At 32.0% G+C, this 18,991-nt stretch overlaps 1 protein-coding gene across 1 annotated transcript; it reads right to left on the bottom strand.

Moving 5' to 3' along the window:
• Positions 1-7,751: 7,751 nt before the first annotated feature.
• Positions 7,752-9,048, bottom strand: LOC133200470 (uncharacterized). Its single transcript, XM_061336261.1, has 2 exons — positions 7,902-9,048; positions 7,752-7,791 (listed from the first exon to the last, which is right to left on the bottom strand). The coding sequence occupies exons 1-2, from the start codon at positions 9,046-9,048 to the stop codon at positions 7,760-7,762; spliced, it is 1,179 nt and encodes a 392-aa protein (XP_061192245.1). The 3' UTR covers positions 7,752-7,759.
• Between the last annotated feature and the right edge of the window lie 9,943 nt (positions 9,049-18,991).

Genomic DNA, 18,991 nt, shown 5'->3' with positions numbered 1-18,991 from the left:
CTACGTTAGACGAATCTGGAATAATAAGGCCCTTATGAAGAAGAAGTGAAAATTTTCATAAAGAAAATTTCACCAGTTTGTATTAGAAAGATATGTACCTAAGCTTTTGTATTCTTTCACTGCAAATATTTGCCATCTTAATAATTCATTAATAAGTTATGATGTGCAGCTAGCCCCTAATAAACGATATGAAATTTATGTCTTTAGGGATCAGGGATCAGGTCCCGTGGTTTTTATTATCTTTTTTTTTTTCTATTTTTTCTCTTTTATTGAAATTCATCTTCATTACTTCTGAACGAAGACATGGTTTATTAATATGAGAATGATGAAAGAGTGTTCACGAATAGTAAAATTTTGGTCACCTTAGTCCAGACAATTTAAGGTCAAAAGTGCTCTTAACCTGATAAATACGTGTTACTGAGGAAACTGCCAAAGCCCATTGGTCTCTTGTTAAAATTTTTAAGTTGACTTTTGGAATCTGATAAAAATTTTCACACAGCAACGAAACAAATATTTTACATGCATGCATGATAATGTGCTCATTTTAAATTTTTCGAAAATAGTATAGTATAACGACAATTGAGATTTTCCACAAACGTTTTGAACATCCCTCTTACTAACATATTTGAGAAGCAAGAAAAACATCTCTGTAAGAGGTGATAAGAAGTGATAATTGAAACAAATATCATTAGAGTTTACAAATCATTACACAAACTTGTTCCAGGGAATAAGGAAACACTTACATTCATATTCCTAATTAATTAATGCTATAAGATTTTCATATATATATATAAATAAATAAATATATATATATATATATATATATATATATATATATATATATATATATATATATATATATATATATATATATATATATATATATATATATATATATATATATATATATATATATATATATATATATATTAATTCGAATGTTGTATGTAAAAATAAAATGACAAAATGAAAATCAGATGCTAAGAAAAAAGGTACGCTTTTTAAGGTGAAGTGGAAGAAGTGACATTTGTTCAGACAAAGTTTTGCCATAATTTAACAATTGTAAGTAATGCTAAAATAAGACGTGTACAGTGTTTAGTGTAATTTTGACGTCACTTTAGCGCGAGTTTCTCCGTTTATATTTCTTCGTGTGAGTATTCACGAAAAAGGCATTCAAATCAATTTCACAACCGGGTCACTAGAAAAACACAGCAAATGTAAGTATTGCCATTTTTTCTCGAACATCGAGGGTCCCCCTTTTATTCGCAACTCCTCATATACTACTTGATAAAATTTAAAGAGATTTTTACAGAATCTTTATTACATAGTGCCATTGTGCACACCTACTTTAACGTTTCTTCGGACAGATATTTGGGGTTTTCCCATAGCAAAAAAATATATTGCAATTATGCTCATATGAGAGGGGAAGGGGGGTCATTTCATGTCCTCGGTGCCCAGAAGACGCTAGTTTATTCCATTTTTATTATTCCAGATATAACGGATCAACTTTAATTTTCATTTTAAGTTCACGTAAAAAGAAAAGAAAGAAAACGAAAGAAATTGAAATAAATGTACTGCTGAAACAGGATAGATCTTAAAAACAGTCATAGATTTTCTATAGATTTTCTATGTATGTGTATGAAAAAAAGTATATCACTATATTTATATAAAAAATGTGTTTATATGTTCCTTATCAACTTATCCAAAATCTAAAATAAGAGTTTTCTGGATTTCTAAGGTAGTTTGTCAAACATTTTTATTTATATTTTATTTATTTTTTTTTTCTTGACTTTTTTTATCTTTTTTTTCTTTCCATGAACTTATATCATTGAAGAAATGAAAACCGGAATCAGAAAGATTATGATTAAAATTATATTAAGAATCTACGGAGGTTATGCAGGGTGCTGCAGATAACATCGAGTCATTTTCTAGGCTAAAAAATCATAGTCAAATCTTTTTGGATACTATTCAATTTTTTTTTAGTTTTGCGTACATCATTTTAAATTGTTTTATATACGTATATAACTGTATGTACAAAAAAAAACTTCAACATGGAAATAGCTAAATAACAAAAACACGTCTATTTCAGTAAAATTGATATTACGCATTTTGAAAACATATATTAAGTCTTATTATTACAAAATTTGGTATAAATTCCTTTGTTATATTAATTCAAGTTTGGTTAGCTCATGGTTAGCTGAAATGAAATGAGTCCAAACTGCTGATATAATGTTTTAGGGGAATACTGTAAAGGACAATAAATTTCTGAAGAACAGGAAGGCAACAATTGTATATATAAATAGACAAGTATCCATAGGGACATTATATTCAGGATGTTAATTTCTGTCTGTTAGATTCAGAAGGGGGCGCAAAAATAAAAACCCAAATAACTTGTACTCAGTTCTATAATTACATGATAGGAATTATATTAACACTGTTGTTGTATGTTTCTGTTTGAAATACTGTTGTTATATTAGACCCCTTCTGATAGGAACAGTGAGGTAGTTTTATGTTAATGATTTCCGACATTAAACACAATTTATCTTTTAGTATATTTAATTCGGCGAACATAGTAGCCAAAACAAAAAGGCAATTTTGGAAACTTCATATTTCTGCTTTTTTTCCTCATCTCGAGTAGTAGTTTCTGAGGATATAATTCAATTCTTCCTTGTTGCCATCAATGCAATAGGGTAGACTGAGGTAATTTCGACCACTTTTGCTGATTTGTGGCTTTCAATCCACAAAACACGACTATTTTCAAATGTACTAGTTTAAAAAAAAGATTAAAAATAATTGAGAATGATTTTTCTTCCTATTTTTTGCTTTAGGAGTTAAAAAATGTATAAAAAATAATAAATTGGTTTAGAAATAAGTAAGCATGTTGCATGGGTTACGCGGGTATGCTAAGGCTACACCCAGAGATATTCTACTTGCCTCTACAATATGACGTCATAGTAAGCCGTATGACGTAAAGTTTAGAAATAATGATTTCTTAACATCTTTATTTAAAGTTTAATTTCAGGTCCAAGAAATGAATAGAATCATTCAAAAACATAATATAAACAAAATTATATCGTTCTTGGGCGGTATAAACAGCTTAGTATTTATCACGGGGGCTAAATACCAAACCCATGACGTCATAACTATTGATCAAATATTTGCCGAGTGAAAATTAAACGTGACGAGAATTCATGTAAACAAATATGTAAAATGGGAGTTTTCAAGCATATACCATGAATGTTATGTGCGATTCATAAGGAATTAAATATTAAGAATTAGGTACGCTGATATATTCTAATCATGTTTTCTTATAATGAACAGAGGCAGTGCTTTAAAATCCCGATCAGCCTTCCCTCTGTCGTTCTATACCAACAAAGTTGCAAAAGTTCAACACTACGCCGCATACTTTGAGACATAATTTTTGTTTGTATCGAAAGCGTGTATTCTATAGTACTTGGAAAGTGCTGCTAGAATCGTGTGATTAACATGAATTGATGACAATTCCTTGATCGTTTGTACAAAATGTAATAATTTTGGTAAGGTTTCATGCGAAACTTTGGAATAGTTTTTTCTGTGTCGGGAGAGTAGGAATCTAGCAGCACTTTTCATGACCCAGTGATGTTTTTACATAATTATTTTCACAAAAAAAATTGAATTATCCCCGGGGTAGTGTTTTTTTTTTTTTTTTACTTTTTCATTAAGGCAATTTTTCTATTTATAGACGTCACGTGATGACGTCGTAGTGGAGTGCTTCTTTTAGCCTAAAACTCAATGACGTCTATACAATGGATAATTATAGTAAATGTTTTATCCATGGCTTTTCCGGTTTATCAATGTTACATTTTAAGAAAAAAGTCTAAATTCGCCGAAATATGATCTGGGTACTGCCTTAACATACCTTCGTAATTTCGACCGGCCTTGGGGTAATTTCGACCACAACAAACATCAAAAAGAAAGATAACTCTTGCAATGTATGTAAACTTAACCTGTCGCATTTTATTCAAAAATTATGGTCCGAGAAACTATATTGCCTTATTTAGAAAATACGTGTATCTATCTCTCCCAATAAAAAGATCAAAATGGATAGGTACTAGTATCCATACAGTAAAGAATTGGGTTGGGTTACTTAAGCTTTTCAATGTTGTCTTATAGACATCTTAATTCTTATTCTTTATTCCAAATTCTATATTTTAAAATTTTGTTATAAAGTTATGCAAATAGATAAAATTTTCTCAGATTCCACAAATAATTTCTTTGTTATGATTTTTAAATTGTTCAACCCAAAAGGGATTTTATTTAATATCGTCTTTTCACAACAGAATCATTCAAATTGTATATATATATATATATATATATATATATATATATGTATGTATGTATGCATGTATGTATGTATGTGTATATATATATATATATATATATATATATATATATATATATATATATATATATATATATATATATATATATATATATATATATATAATATGTACAAGTTTTGAGCATAGGATTAGAATTGCGTATATTTTTCTTCACTAATTTTTACCATATACACATTCATTTGGAATGCGTTGTTTTACGTATTTTTACGTGTTTTTTTTTTTTTTTTTTAATACTTAAAAGAGATAGATCCTGAGAAATTTGATCAAGTCAATTAAATAGATCGTCGGAAACCCACGGCCAGTCGAGACCGACCGCGGGTTTCCGACGATGATAAAATAAAGATTTACAGAAGCAAAGTCCTCTGAACCCCCCCCCCCCAAAAAAAAAAAAAAAAAACCAAACTCAAAGAAATCATTTATTTCGTGTAACATGAGTGTTTTTTAGGCTCTTTTGGTGTGTTGTTTTGATATTTGGGTACTATTTGGATTTGTGTACCTGGACTGTTTGATACGATCTTAATACGACTGGTTCGTTGGTTTTCGATAGTTCAGTCTTGTCCGTCAAACGCATTCGTAATTATGAAAAAAAAAAAAAAAATACAAAAACCTGATTTTTTTTTTACATATATTTAATATTGCCTGCATCCTCTCTTTTGTTAATTTGACGGGTTTGGAATCTTATGGATTGCTCTCGCCATGTGTTATTTCAAAGCCAGTGCCGACTCCGTGTTCTCTCGCACGTGGATCAGTGATGCACCCTCGTGAACGGCCTGGACAATATATATAGCTAGGCATGCATATGTTAATTAATCTGACATATTTTTTTTTTTAAATATAAAAGGTTATATGTAGTTTATATTGTAAATATACAGTATAATCTTTTTTTTTTTTTTTTTTTTTTTTTTTTTTGAAGATCTAACTCTGCATTGCATTAAACAGCTGTTAAAGACAACTTACACATATTTCAGAATAAGTGTTCGAATTTACCCCGCGTCCTTAAATCAGTAGGGGTAATTTCGACCAAAATCATGTGGACGTTTCTTGTGCATTTTGAGAGAAATCCAAGATAAATTTGTAAAATTCTGCAACTTAAAGATATTTCAAGAAAAAATAAAAAAAAAAAAATAATAAATAATTCCATTCGTGCTGTAGATTGTTGAACAAGGACAAACTTAAAAAGAGGTTGTACGAGTTCTCTCTCTTGCATTTCCCTGATCAAATCAAGCGCACTGAAGACGGGGACATCGAACGTCAAACTGGAGACATAATAGTAAAAATATTATTTATATCTCTGATCAAGCTAAATCTGCGATGAATAATTATACTAGAAAACACTATTTGAGGAATAGTTTTCTATAATTCCGAATAAATAAAACTTGTCTCAACACTTCAGTAGATCTTTGTGTGGTGGTGAGTTCCTGTGGTCGAAATTAAACGGTGGTCGAAATTACCCTGACTTACCCTATTTGATTTCCGGCATAATATTCGTCCATTTGTGATAATTAGGAAATTCGTGTAATTTTCAAAATGTTAAATTTTTGAGTTTTAATTCATTCTCATACACTTTCTTGAAGTTTTAAGGATCAAGCGCGATGTGACATTTCATTTTATTATAAGTTTGCAATTATAATAGTCCAGTATCTATTAAAGTACTGTTTATAATTAGTTTGCGGCAACAAAAAGAAAATGAACACCTTTTGATATAAAATGACACATCTTTACTTTCAGAAACTTATTTAAGGTTTCTCAAAGGGTGTTGCCCTGATTCAAGATGGGACCAAAACAAGAGTATGTGCCTAGGTATCCATTATAAATATTTTTTCCAAAAGTAATCTTAGCCCGGTGCAGTCAGGGATACAATTTTTTTATCGATTTTTTTATCCGATTTTCTATTCCATTTACTTTCGACTGAAATCGTACCTTGTGAGCACGTAAATCACAACTGGAAAGCAAAATCTAAAAGACGATTAAAGCTCGATGATCTTCGATTTTCAATAGACTTTCTGATGACAATTGTGACGTCACATTGACTTCTAACTCTATAAGAAAGGGACGGGCAAATACAGAATATGCCATGTGCTGGTCTTATTCATTTCGTTTCTTGATATTCATATTTATATATAAAGAATATTTATGTGGTGAATATAAATCAATCATTTGAATAAATTTTTTTACTATAATATGAATAAATAAATGACTGCAATTAATAAATCATACAAACGTTGGCTTTATAGTTAATAACTCGGGCAATGAAACTTAGTGGTGGGTGTAAAAAATTAAATTACTAGCATGGCATTATTTTTTTTGAGTCCAAACTTTCGAATTTTTGCCTCTATTGCAGTAGGTGTAATAGAATGAATTTTATTCAAATCACTGTCCATAGAAGTAAACCAAAGCAAAACTAACAATGCAGGTAGGCAATTAAAAAAAATAAGAAAAAAATAAATAAATAGAAACACATATATCAATGTAATACAGAGGTGGCAAATTTAGTAAAGAGGATCCAGAAGTCAAAGGTGAGGGTTTTGACGCCCCGTAAGCGGATGATGAAGCCAGATTTGAGTGTTCCAATGCAAAAACAGATAAGAATGTAGAACGGTTCAATTTTTCGGCGAAATTTTAGCAAAAATGTATAAAATTGAAATGTCTAAAATTGATTGATTGTTTATATATTATTTTACGTCCAGTTCGAGAATTTTTCACTCATATAGAGACGTCACCACTTAAGAACTTTACTCGGTACTCAGGGCCATTGAGCCTATATATATATATATATATATATATATATATATATATATATATATATATATATATATATATATATATATATATATATATATATATATATATATATATATATATATATATATAGGTCTGTTTCAACATCTATGCAGAAGTGATGCCTGATGTGACATGTGTAATTTTGATTGATTCAACGTCAAACGTTCTAATAGATTATAATGAAGTCAAGTAAAATTCACTAAATTAATAATAATTTGAAATTGGCAATTTTGACAATTTGATAAATTAAACTTATCAACAGATAAAATTAGGTTTAATCGTCATAAAGTATATCAAGCTATAGAAAAACATTACACAAATCTTAAGATAATCAAGAAGGAAATAGACTTAAGTCATTAACGCTTGTATTATCAATTCCAGTGAAGTGTACCGTTTTGCATTACGTCACAACCTATTTTGACAGCTGCGCTCAAGGTAAATAGTACACGCCTCCTAACCGCAAGCTTTATGATTGGTAGTTTCTCCTTATCCCTGATTGGTTGCTCGTGCAACAGACTATTTCAGAAAAAAAAACACAAACAAGAAACAAGTGGACATGTGCCATTTAATTAAGAGTTTTTCACGTACATTTATGTTTAACGCCTTTTCTTAGGTGGCACGGATTCATCTGAAATGAACCAAAAAATTTGAAATTATTTAGTGGTAAATATAAAAGAAAGAGATAATTTTATCCCTTAATATTAAAGAGGTATCATTATATGTAAAACATGACCTCACCCCAGGGATATGGTGCGTTTGGACTTGGGGGCCTCCCCAATGCCGCAGGAAACCGTACGGAGTTCGCTTCCAGAATGGGCCGAGCTGGATTTCCAAGGTTCCGAGGTCTGGGACGCCCGCCGTCAAAATTCTTTATTATCGTTGGAAAGGTGCGCGATATTTGCTCCAAGTTATCCGGCACCTTTCCGTGAAAATGTTTCTCAAGTTTTGCTGTGTCAATGTTGACAATGCCAGATCTTGGCACGTAATGCCCATTTGCAGTTTTTAGTAAATATTTTCCTTTGTCGCTGTTAATCAGATATCCCCTAATTTTCTGATTGAAAGAGTTTTTAACAGAGTCAATTGCCTTCTGTTTTGTCTCGTGTTCTAACGTTTTCTCTCTCATTTTTTTTTTTTTTTCAAGCCGTTTGAGGTGCTCATTTGCACTTTCAACAATTGATTTCTCTTCCGGATGTTTACTTACATCGCCGCATTGCTGACTTGTCACACATTTTTCAATAGTGCACTGTCTTGCATTGTGATCAAGTCGCAGGTGGCAATTTCCGCATTGCTTACCATTTCCGATGTTTCGCGGGGTCGTGCAATATTTTTCTAGCATGCTCAAAGCGTAATCCCTAACACTTTCTGTCTCCAATTCTTTAATGTCATCGGTAAGATCTTTTATGGTCTGTTCGATTGGCGATCGATAAGTGTAAAAATCGAGGACTTCATCTCCGTCACTGTGACACTCACTCTGATAGGTGCTTGTAGTAGGTGTCTGGAAATTCAACTCCTTTCGAGCAGTCGTTTCTCCGGATCGAGGATTAGTTGGCGACTGGAAATGTCCCGGCGACGTTCCTTCGGATACTTTAATATTAACGACAGGGATTTCGTCTGTGCGCACGGTCCTGTGGAATTTGGAGAAATTAGCTTGAGAAACATCCACATAATCTCCCTCTTTATCCTTGTATGACATTCTCAGCATCGGCATTCGGCTGATGTACTTAATCTGGGACTGTATGACAGCTTCCAGTCCAATGTATCCAGGAGACATCAGCTCAGTAAATTCTATCGAAATTGGCGAGACGCGACTTTCATTGTAGTACATATAGTGAATCTTCAAATCAATCTCATCAGCTGCGTTTGGAACTGCTTTCGATAGCGCCATTTTTTTAACAACTAAAGGTTAAATGACTTAATGTAAAGATCTCGTGCAAAATCTAATTGACCAATCACACAACAAGATAGTTCCCGCTACATAAAAAAATTCCATATGATGTACAAAAATAAAAGTTGACCTTCAACCTTTTGCGCGCAATTTGCAGAGAACTACATCTATAGGTAAGGGAGATAGATTTCTTATTAATACTTATTAACAAAATCCTGTTTAATTGAAGACTTAGTCACGGAAGGGCCGGGGGCATCATCGGGGGCTAGTGCCCCCACTTTTAGATGGGGGGGGGGGGGGTCATGAGCAAGACTATCTTAAAATTCGTGTTTTTGCGCCCCGTCCACACAAAAGTAGAATCATATAGTTTGAACATCAGGTATTTAAGGATAGTCCTTAATCGTGATTTTGTTTATGTGATGGTCAATATACTGTGTAGTTTTTATAGAAGTTGAGGGGGATGTAGAACGGAAACCACCCCCCTTCTCTAGATCCGCATATTTGTGTACGGAGTACAGTTTTATTTTTGTATCCCGCCACTTTATAATTGCATATCTATTATAGAATAGACTACATATGAATGTATTAACAACAATAAAAAAAAAAGTTTCGATATCGATATCATACTTATCTCCTCTCTATATATACCCTAATATATACTTACGACTGCAAATTGTTTTATTTGATTTTTAAGGCATGTTATCAAATCAAAAAAGAAATAGCGCAGGGAGAGTCTATGACAAGGGGCTTCCTACAGGGATTGACTATCGAAGGAATGTCATTGATTACATGGAAAGGAATGGCGCGAGGCTCGGAGAATACTCTTTACCAAGAGGACTTCGGACAAAAGCGGCACAGGAATTTAAATTAACCCCACGTACAATTAAAAAAATTTGGACACATTATTGTAATGAAGGAATTGTAAAAGTTCCAGTTAAATCCAATGGAAGAAGTAAAAGGAAATTAACGAAAGAAGATGTGGAGTACGTTCATTTCTTGAAAAAAGTGAGACCATCAATGCCTTTGTCAACGATTAGAGATGAACTGTTGAAAAATTCGACTTCGGTAGAGAATGTTGGTATTAGTACAATTTGTAGGACATTGCGAAATGACTTTTACATGACCTAAAACGGGTATCAAAAATAAACAAAAACAGATTAACTCCACATAATTTGAATTACACGCGACATTTCATTAACCACATTAGCCAAAAAGATCCATACACTCTAAAATTTATGGACGAAATGGGAGTTACACTTTCAGATGGGCAAAATAATTATGGACACTCTACAAAGGGTCTTCCGTGTGTCGAATTAACTCGATACAATCGTCATGCAAATGTTACTGTCAACGCCATAGTTGGAATAAGTGGAGTCAAATATGTGAAAATATTTGATGGACCATCTAATGGCAACGAATATGTTCAATATATCGCAGAGGCTGCACAAAGTTTTACTGATGAGGGGGAACCTGTCTTTCACCCGGGGGATGTTTTGATAGCCGACAACGCAGCAATACACCACAACAGGGCAGAAAGGGAGCTTCGCAATTATTTGCCAACAGTGGGAGTTGAATATTTCTTTTTGCCTACATATTCCCCCGATTTGAACCCAGTGGAAGCAGTGTTTCGTAAAATAAAGAAAATTCTGAAAGCAGACAAATACATCACATTATTGAATGTCGATTTAAAAATCGCTGTTTATGAGGCTTTTAAGGAGATAACATCAGCTGATACCTTGTCGTTTTTCAAAAATACAGAGTACATTATTAATTATTAAACTGAGATAATTTTTTTTCTGTCCATGTATGTTTTTTTTTCATTCTTTTCATGATATCATATTATGTGATAAAGAATGACATAACAGGCTGCAACTCAATCTAATTAAAAGTCTATTTAGATTAGATTATTAGATTAAGCTGCAACTAATTTCCTATCTTTAATTATACAGTCTGATTTTATAACACGACATTGCAGGGTATAATGATAACTGAGAATAAATTTCAACAAAGCCTCATATTAAATTTGATTATCTTCTATTATCTGTACAATTATTATTTTTATTTTGAGTTTCAGAGAGACCAATGCAGTGATTTTTTTTTTTCGGGACAGCGCTTATAATGACACTGGGCTTTTGTTTTTAAAATGCAAAAGTCAATATTACAGTAAATCGAACGTCCAAAGAAAAAAAAAAAACTTTTGCTTCATTCATTTTTCAAATAAATTATGTATATAATTTAGGTTAAATAATAGAAAAATTGAGCTCTCCGCTTGCTACATAAGAAAGATACCAGCAATGAAAACAAACTGTTCGATGAATAATGAATTTTAGTTTCCGATCCATTTTGAAAATTATAAGAAAAATCAAATTATATACCCTAAGAGTTTCTATTTTTAATTATATTTGCTCATAAGGTATACTTTGTGACTTATTGTAAAATCTTAATAACCCATAATGCCGATAGCGCATAAAGATTGCCATGTTGTTATCTTTCTGATAATCTGATAATTTAGCTCTGAAAAAACTGTTCAAAAATTAGAATGTGCTAAACAAAACATCTTGAGTTGTTCGTCCGAACTTTCGATGCAATACTTGACTCCGCCTAAAAAAATGATTTGACCAATCACGCAGATCGTATACCGGGGGCGTGAATTGTTTACGCTGGGCGCATCAGTCAAAATAGATCGTGACGTAATGCGAAACGGTACACTTCACTGGAATTGATAATATCATATTTAAATTCAAATATATGTCGATGAAAATTTTGCTCACATGAAAATTATTAACGAAGAAATATTGATTTGATTTATTGACTCAAGGTATTCAACGTATAATGAAGGGATTGTGAACAATTTTGAATCATCTTAAACTAGTTAAAAATGCATGGCTAGATAACGATGAAATTGAATTCACATGACAGATAACATGTAAGAAGCCAGTCCTTTTGCACCTTTAAAGTTTTTGAAGAGTTATCTGCTCTTGATGAAAAGAAGGGAATTTTTATGTTTTCAAAATATCTATAGTGAATGATTCATTCTATTTCATATTATAATAAAGAGAGAGTTTACGCATATATTCACCAAGAGATTTGTATGAAATTCAAATTACTTTTAACAATATATTTAGAATACATGGGCTGCCCATAGACTTCAATGTTAACTTCAAAGTACAATTAATTGTACAATAATTAAAATTTGGTAAATTCCTTTAACTGAGTATTTATGTTTGATAACACCTTAAAAATGCTACCATGATTTAAAACTCGGCCCATTCATTTATTAGGTACAAAAATGGTCGTTATATATTGAACATCTTAAATCTCTTTTTCAATTTATGGTCTTGTGGCCGCCTGTGTTTCCGTCCAAATCTTCTTTAAATCGAATGTAAAAAAAAACGTATCTTATGAATACCCTACAAATTTACTTTATTAGACTTAAGTGTGCAAGTCAAATAAGAAATGAATGGAAAATAGCATCGTTTGACTGTATTTTATTTGTTCTTTTCTAATCTGAGAAGCTGAGAACCTCTCTCTCTCTCTCTCTCTCATCTTTATATATATATATATATATATATATATATATATATACAAGGGGCATTTCAAAAGTTCTGGCAACTGGTGTGAGGTAAATTAATGAGCGTCATTATCATAAATTAAATTATATCAATCCCTCAAAAAAGTCTCCGTTGACCTGGACACACTTTTTCAGTCTTGAAATCCACGTGGAAAATTCTGCGCTATAGTCCTCTTTCGGTGTACGCTTCATACTCTGGAATACGGCACTTTCAAATCGCAGTCCTCGGAGGGCTTCTTTGATAACGGCATTCAACCAAAGATCGCATGGAACTAGGTCAGGACTGTAGGGTGGATGTGGTAAAACGGCAATACCATTTTCCTTTAAATATTTGGTTACTACCTCTGATCTATGGGCAGGTGCGCGTGCGTTGTCATAGAGGAGCTTTATTCCTCTAGTACTGGTTGTTAGTCGGGTCGTTTTATAGTGCTCTACAACCTGAGACTAGACATTCTCTGCATAAAATTGACCAGTAACACTGCTGTGTTCTGGAACCGGAACTTGAGCAACAGGGCCTTTAGATTAAAAAAAATAAGGCGTACATTACTCTCCAGACAGACCGGTTCCTGCGTGCAATTTGAGGCCTTGTATCATTTTCACCCATCCAAACTTTATTATAGAGCTTAGTTTCCGGTTCAAAAAAAAATATATCCATGTTTCATCACCAGTTACAATCTCATTTATTCGCCTTTGGTCACAATCTTCATAAATTGTTAGTAACTGTCAAACCATTTCTACCCGGATGCGCTTTTGCTCTTCCGAGAGAAGATGCGACACCCATCTAGCACAGACTTTTCTAAGCTTTAAGTTTTCCTTTAAAATACGAAAAACTGCTGACGAATTGATGTTCGTTAAGTTTGCTATTTCCTCAACTGTATATCTAGCATCATCAGCTATCGTAATTTCAACAGCGACGATTTCTTTTTCGCCATATGCACAAACTGGACGCCCCAAACGGGGGTCATCTTCAATTGATTTTCTACCCTCTTTAAATTCAACTACCCATCTTGCTATTGCTCGATATGAAAGAGCATGCTCTCTATATACTACATCTAAATCGGCTTTTATTTCTGTTGTCGTAAAGCCAAGCAATGAGCGAATTTTGCAATACGCTATTTGCTCAACAAAAAAATTGTTCTCCTTATCAATCATTTTTACGCCCAGTATACAGAGTATACCTAATTATGACGTCATTTTAGCAGACCTATGCGTTATTTTGAATGTAAAATGACGTCACTACTAATGCATATTTGCCTAGGCTTTACAGTGGTATCAGAGTCATTTTAATCCGTAATGTAGTTAAAATTTTATATACCAGTTGCCAGAACTTTTGAAATGCCCCTCGTATATATATATATATATATATAAATTAATAAATTTTGCAAATAAACTCCGAAACGGGTGCACCAGAGTTCATACTAACTCCTCTAAGAATATACTAGATACAAGATGATGTCCGTAAACTATATTTAGATTTCACTCGCATAGTTAGTATCGAACATTAAATTAAAAGTCTACGCTCTTTTTCTATAAACAGCCATGAAATAGCAAAAACATGAGTACGTTGGCGTTTCCGGTTGGCGGATCTAAGTTACTGGCAATTTTTAATGACACTGACAACAAGCAATAGTTTTATTTATTTCATAAAACGTCATCACTGAATTACTCAATAAAAACTTGATTTAAATGATATAAGAGGAATAAGTTGTGATACCCGATTAGAAAGGGAAATGCGCAAATTATTTTCGTCATTCACCGTTCTTAATATTGACGGAAGCTTGTAGAACATCATATAGCATCGAGCCCGATGTTTAAAAAAAAAACGAGGCTATTATGCTACTTGAACATAAAATAAAGCTTTTGTGTGAATGGTCACATCTTCGCTAGCCAAGGGTTTCTGATACGCTACTCTCCTCATAAACCCTTGACATATGATGCTGACAAAAGACGGGATTGTTTTCGTCACACGATCACGCTCCTTACCAGGTACGCACAGATTGCGTCATCGACAGAAATAAAAAGCGTATTTAAAAATATAATGTTTTTATAGAATAATTAACAAGAAGGTATTGAGTTATGTTAATTTGTTATTTAAGCATGTTAAAATGCAAATCTACATCTTCAGTATAGATCCTTAATCACATATTTTGCACGTAGCTTAAGATATTGGATGACACCATATAGCTATTCATAGAATGGCATGTTATCTTACGGATCGTTGTTTACTTGCGTTTTTCATTCCCGATATTAAAGAGTCAAGATATATCCCCGAACGCAAATATCGTCATTTACAAAAAAACAATTGCTGATTGGTCGAATGATGAATTATCAGTAAAATCCTCAATGAGAGCATCGTGGCAACGAACCCGCAGTACAATTTGTACATCGTAATAAACTTGCTTACACGAAAAGAGAAAATTAATGAATAAGGTATTGTTCAAATACAATCAAAGCTGTAAAATTTCGTGCTTTAATCAATACATTTCAGTTATTTTTCTGAATACAGTCCTTTGTATCAAATACTCGGCCTATTCATAGGGCGTTAAAAGCTAATTTTTACGCAGGTACTTGAGTCTTGGTTTATAAATACGTTTGTACCTTATTGATACATGTATGTAAAAAAGTACTTGAGTCTTGGTTTATAAATACGTTTGTACCTTATTGATACATGTATGTAAAAAAGTAAAGTACATTTTTACACAATCTAATCAAAATTAGATGTTCCGAATCCGCTACCGCTTCTCAGAAGCGGTAGCGGATTCGGAACATCTAATTTTAATTAGATTGATTTTTACATATCGATAGGGTATACACATATTTAAAAAGCAAGACCAAAGTACCAGTGAATTTTTACCCCACCCCACCCCACCCACCCCCCCAATCAATTTTTTTCAGTAAAATGTGTATATTCGATATTTTTATCCTTGAAGGAAATAAAATAAGAGCATCTGAAGTACAATATCCATAACAAAGTGTAACAGGTTTCACAATAAACGTCAATTAATGAAATTGTTATTTTTTTTTTAAATTTTCACAAATGGGGGGTGGGGGTGGAAACGTACATCTTCTTCATGCAGGATTTTGAACGAAGTATTTCTTCCTGCTATAAGCCTGTAGGCTGTCAGTAAAAAACTGTAATATATTTTCTGTCGGTAGAAGTATAAATTCAATTCCCCGCGCTTGCGCGGGATTTCTTCTGGTATATATATATATATATATATATATATATATATATATATATATATATATATATATATATATATATATATATATATATATATATATATATATATATATATACATCTCGAATGTTGTATGTAAAATGCAATTGACAAATGAAAAGCACGTGGTAAGAAAATGTACCTTTTTTTCCGTGAAGTTGAAGAAGTGTCTTTTTTTTTTCGGAGAAAGCATAATGTAACAACTGTAATTAAATGTTTAAATAAGATGTGTACAGTGTATTTGTCTGAAATACATAATAGACAAGATGCAATTACTTATACATGTTATAGCAAAACATATAAGCTGCCATTTCCTCGAACATTGAGGGTCCCCAGCTCTCATCCCAACCCCTCATATACCACTGAATAAAATTTTAGGAGACTTTTAGAGAATCTGTATTTCATATTGCCATTGTGTACCCCTTGTTTTACGTTTCATTGGACAGATAGAAAAAGAAATAAAATTCAACATGGAAAAAGTTAAATTTCTGGAAATAGATAACGTCTATTTCAGTGAAATTGATATTGTGCTTTTTAAAACAATAAATTCAGTCGTACTATTTATAAAGTAGGTGTATTCCTACTTATCAAAGATTCAAGTTCGGTGAGATCATGATTACATGTTACTGAAAATGAAATGAATCTAAATTGCCGGTATAAAGTTTTAGGGGATACAGGTACTCTACAGGACAATCAATTTCTGAAGAACAGGAGGGCAACAATTGGATATATGAATAGCCAAGTATCCATAGGAACATTATATTCAGTATATTAATTTCAGTCCCGTTGGACTCAGAGGGGGCCGCAAAAAGATTAAACTAAATACCTTGTACTCTGTTATGTAATTACATGATAGGCTTTAAATTGACACTGGTGTTGTATGTTTCCCTTTGAAATACTGTTGTTTTAGAGCCCTTCTGAAAGGCACACTGAGGTAGTTTTAATTCATGTTAGTGATTTCCAGCATGAAAAACAGTTTATCTTTTAGTACATTTGATTTGGCGAACATGTTAGCCAAAATATTTCCGTTTTTTGTATTTTCTATAATTTTCATCTCGAGTAGTAAAGTTTCTGAGGACATAATTCAATTCTTCCTTGTTGCCATCAATGCAGTACTTGATCTGCGGCATAATATTTGTTCACTTTCTGATAAGGAAATTGTTCTTTTCAAAATGACAAATTTTGGAGTTTTAATTAAATTTCATACACTTTCTAGAAGTTTTAAAATTAATGTCTAGCAAGATGTGTCATTTTATTATGTTATTAGTCTGCATTTATTATAGTCCAGTATCTATGGGAGATGAAATGTGTCCTGGGTAAGTACTTTATACTTATTGTACCTTCTATCATACAAGGAGTAATGCTTATAGTTTGCGTCAACATAAAGAAAATTAACACCTTTTGATGTTAAATTGCAAATCTTTATTTTCAAAAACTTATTTAAGATTTTTCAAAGGGTGTTGCCCAGATTCAACATGGGACCAAAGCAAGAGTATGTGCATAGGTACGTTTTTTAAATATTTTTTTCCAAAACTAATCTTATAAAGGTGATGCCACGGATACATTTTTTTCATTCGATTTTTATCCGATATTCCATTTTATTTGCTTTTGACTGAAATCGTATCTTGTTGACACGTAACTAGAAACTCGAAAGCAAAATCTGAAAGTCGATAAAAATTTGGATGAACATTGATTTTCAATAGACTTTCGGATAAAAATCGTAACGTCACATTGACTTCTAACGCTAGAAGAGAGAAGAGGGGGGGGGATACAGAAAAGACCGTGTGTTGGTCTTATTCATTTCGTTTCTTGATATTCATTATAGATATATATGCATTTGTTATTGATATGGTGAATATAAATTAATTATCTGAATTAAAAATTTTACTGAAATATGAATAAATAAATGACTATAATTAATAAATCATACAAACATCGGCCTTATAGCTAGCGACTCGGAGAAGGAAACCTAGTACAAAATTACTTGTATGTCATTTATTTACAATCTTTCGAAGTCAAACCGTTCGAATTTCAGCCCGTATTGCAGTAGTTATAATAGAATGAATTTTATTCCAATGACTGGCCATAGAAGTAAACCAAAGTGAAACGAACAACGCCGGTCTGTAATAAAAAGACAACAATTTATTTTTAAAAAAAAAGCACAACATATATCCATATTTACAGAGATGGTACCTTTAGAAAGGAAGATCAAAATGTGGAAGAGAATGGGTTTGAAGATGAAGGCCAAATTTGAGTGTTCCAATGCAAAAAGAAAGAAAACTCTACAACGGTTTATTTTTTCGGAAAAGTTTTAGTAAAAGTTGCATAAAAATTGAAATGTCTGAAGAACCAACATATTAAATCTTATCATTCTGCTGTATCTTCCATATAATAATCTGTTTCTGTGAAGATGAATATTTCGAATCGTCAAAGATCTTATATAATATATAGGTAAATTAAAATTTACAATAAGAACAAATCAACCTGATAGCATAAAAAAATCTTTCCAGGTCAAACGCTTATTGTCTATGATCAAAGTTCATTTTTTTTTTCAGAAGACAGCGTTTAAACTAAAACCAACTGACCTGTTGTTTGTTTCTTTGTTTGTTTTTAAAATATGTTTCAACATTTATGCTGAAGTGCTCCAGTACGTGACTTCTGTAACTTTGATTGGGTCAACGTCAAACGTTATAATAGATTATAATGAAGTCAACTAAAATTCATTTAATAACTGATTAACTGAAATTGACGAGTTTGACAATTTGATAAAACTAGCTCATTACCAGATGTAATTAGGTTTAATCATCATAAAGTATATTAAGTTATACAAAACAATTCAGACACCTGTCCTCTAGATTTAAAAAAAAAAACGGAGAACAGAGTTAATCCATTAACATTTTGATTTTTACTTAACGTATTTGGATAATAACTTGCAGGATTGTATCATATTTAAATTCATATATGTGTCGATGAAAAGCTTTGCTCATTATAAAAATTAATTTAAAAAGAAAAATTGATTCCATTTATCGACTTAAATCATTTTTCAAATTATGGTCTTGAGTCCTCCTCTTTTTTCTTCCAGATCTTCTTTAAATCGAATGTAAAAATCGTATCGTGTGACCACCCTATTAATTTACTCTATTAGACTTTA

Source organism: Saccostrea echinata, unplaced genomic scaffold, assembly GCF_033153115.1.
Source record: "Saccostrea echinata isolate AGI-Se365-2 ecotype Australia unplaced genomic scaffold, CSIRO_AGI_Sech_v1 ptg000040l, whole genome shotgun sequence".
Classification (NCBI taxonomy): Eukaryota; Metazoa; Mollusca; class Bivalvia; order Ostreida; family Ostreidae; genus Saccostrea; species Saccostrea echinata.
Note: the sequence above shows the minus strand (reverse complement) of the source record. Positions and strands in the feature narration are given on the sequence as shown.

What these genes read in the sequence shown, in the direction of transcription:
- LOC133200470 (XM_061336261.1), bottom strand. Translation starts at nt 9,048, where the DNA reads ATGGCGCTATCGAAAGCAGTTCCAAACGCAGCTGATGAGATTGATTTG. An exon ending in AAACGCACCATATCCCTGGG is followed by an intron (nt 7,792 to 7,901) that starts GTGAGGTCATGT and finishes GGTTCATTTCAG; the next exon opens with ATGAATCCGTGCCACCTAAG.